The sequence below is a fragment of the Wasmannia auropunctata genome, unplaced genomic scaffold (genome assembly GCF_000956235.1).
Source record: "Wasmannia auropunctata unplaced genomic scaffold, wasmannia.A_1.0 LD336049.1, whole genome shotgun sequence".
Taxonomy (NCBI): Eukaryota; Metazoa; Arthropoda; class Insecta; order Hymenoptera; family Formicidae; genus Wasmannia; species Wasmannia auropunctata.
Genome location: NW_012026841.1, coordinates 64,845 through 67,205, shown reverse-complemented (window position 1 = coordinate 67,205; position 2,361 = coordinate 64,845). Strand labels below are relative to the sequence as shown.

Here is a 2,361-nt window from a genome sequence, read left to right as displayed (position 1 = left end):
TGTTTAAAATGGCGTCACCGCGCACGTGGCGGCAGCGGTCCACGAAAAATATAATTGATAAAAAATTAATTGTTATCAATTAATTGTTATCAATTAATTGATGATTCAATCGATTATTGTTTAATTAATTAATTAATTAATCCCCCTTGACCTACATTCCCCCTACCCTTTCTCCTTGACCTACATTCTCCCCATCCTTCCTCCTTGACCTACATTCCCCCCCACCCTTGACCTTGACCTACATTTGGTCCAGAAACCGCCTAGTATACCTACTCGTGTGTATATGTGTGAGAGTATGTTTACGGAAAGTTGAAATTTTCATCAGCGGCGGTGGCGGCGGCGGCGGCAGCGGCGCGGCGGCCGAGCGGATGGAGTTAAGGCGTAATCACACTACAGGTTGCAGGCTCGGTTGCGGTTAGGATTACGGTTAACAGTTGCAGATTGATCAATCACACTATAGATTGGCTGTACCGGCTTTGATAACCTTTATCTTCTGCTTTTCTACATTGAATTATAACCATGTCAACAATCATTGAATTTATTATAAAAGAACGAAAACGTAGATTTGTACGTGCGTGTCTACTATTTCTTGTAGCAGCTAAGCAGGAAAAACATAAATTAAGACGTTCTGTGTGGACTAAGCCGTATTTATTGCGAAGAAAGTTTAGTGGTATGCATCACAACTTATTTTTAGAACTTTCTCTTGAAGATCCGAACCGATTTCGAAGGTAAGATACAATTTGTATTTATTAAATAACTAATATAGATATAATAAATATAATAAATGATTCTAAAAAAAGTGAGTACAACAGATAATTAGTTTGATTTGAAAACAATAATACTTTATATTTATATATTTATAGATGTCTACGCATGAACGCTGATATCTTTGAATATCTTGTTAAAAAAATAACTCCTATTGTTAAAAAAAAAGAAACTCATTTAAGAGAAAGTATATCTCCTGCTGAAAGACTCTCTGTCACCTTGCGTCATCTGGCTACTGGTATGATATCTTAAGCAAATGTGATATAATTAATACATATATATTTTTTTATAAAATAATTAAATAACTGTTCTAATTTAAAGGAGAATCACTTAGCCTACAATTTAGAATTGGTCAAAGTACAATATCGGCAATAATAAAAGAAGTATGTGCAGCATTGATCACTACTTTAAAAGATGAGTTTCTTCGTATGCCAAGATCTGCAGAAGAATGGAACTGTATTTCTTACGACTTTGGACAGAGGTGGAATTTTCATCATTGCATCGGTGCAATGGATGGAAAACATATCCGAATAGATCTTCCTTTCAAATCGGGATCAGCTTATTACAATTACAAAGATTTTGCGAGTGTTGTATTATTGGCTGTCGTTGATGCGCATTTGAGATTTATATATATTGATTTAGGCTGTAATGGGAGATTGAGTGACTCTCATATATGGAACAAGTGTAGCTTCAAATCTCACTTGAACAGTAATAATCTTTCTTTGCCTCAACCATCTCCATTACCAGAATGTAACACCAATTTTCCGTATGTATTAGTTGGCGATGAGATTTTCCCTCTCACAACGAAGTTACTCATTCCATATCCAAAAGATCAATGTCGCAATCGGCTAGACAGAAGAATTTTTAATTATAGGTATGATCTAAATATAATCTACATTATGATCTGTATTAAACTTATCAAATTCCATAAAAATTGGCAAATTATTATAAATACTAGTGTTAATTATAGAATTTATGTGCTATATTATTTTTATAGACTATCACGTGCTAGACGCTGTTCAGAAAATGCATTTGGTGTACTAGGTCCAAGATTTCAGATTTTTCGGACAGCTATGAGATATGACCCTGATGATGCAATTAGAATTACAATGACCTGCTGTTGTTTGCATAATATGTTGCGCAGTCAAGCTATAGGTTGTGCTATGTACACTCCACCAGATTTCCTCGATGAAGAAGATATATTAACAGGTCATATGAGATTTGGTGAATGGAGACTGGAATCAACTAATGGCTTAGCTCAATTGTGTCATCAAGGTGGAAACCACCATGCAACTGATGCTCGCCTTCTTCGAGACACTTGGACTGAATATTTTAATAGGCCTGGGGCTGTACCGTGGCAAGAGCGAGTCGTACTTGGTCAAAATGCATCTTAAATATACAATAAATTTAAAAGAAAAAAAAAGAAATTTATTTAATGTAAGGCAAGGAAAGGAATAAAAAGTTTGATAAAAAATATAATCTTTGTTTAACATCATTTTTATTGTCAATACATATCTAAATATCTTTTATCACGTAAAGCGTCAGAATATCAATAACAATTTATGGAAATTCCATATTATAAATTGGAAGAGCACA

General features: G+C 34.4%; 1 protein-coding gene across 1 annotated transcript in view; it reads left to right on the top strand.

Annotated features, from left to right (window-relative positions):
• LOC105451620 overlaps positions 1-2,159 on the top strand; it is a 7,291-nt gene extending 5,132 nt beyond the window's left edge. The window contains exons 2-5 of the mRNA XM_011692192.1: positions 596-728; positions 864-1,003; positions 1,087-1,639; positions 1,763-2,159. Coding sequence (XP_011690494.1) covers positions 596-728; positions 864-1,003; positions 1,087-1,639; positions 1,763-2,159 — 1,223 coding nt within the window. The remainder of the gene's footprint in view (positions 1-595; positions 729-863; positions 1,004-1,086; positions 1,640-1,762) is intronic.
• Positions 2,160-2,361: the final 202 nt, after the last annotated feature.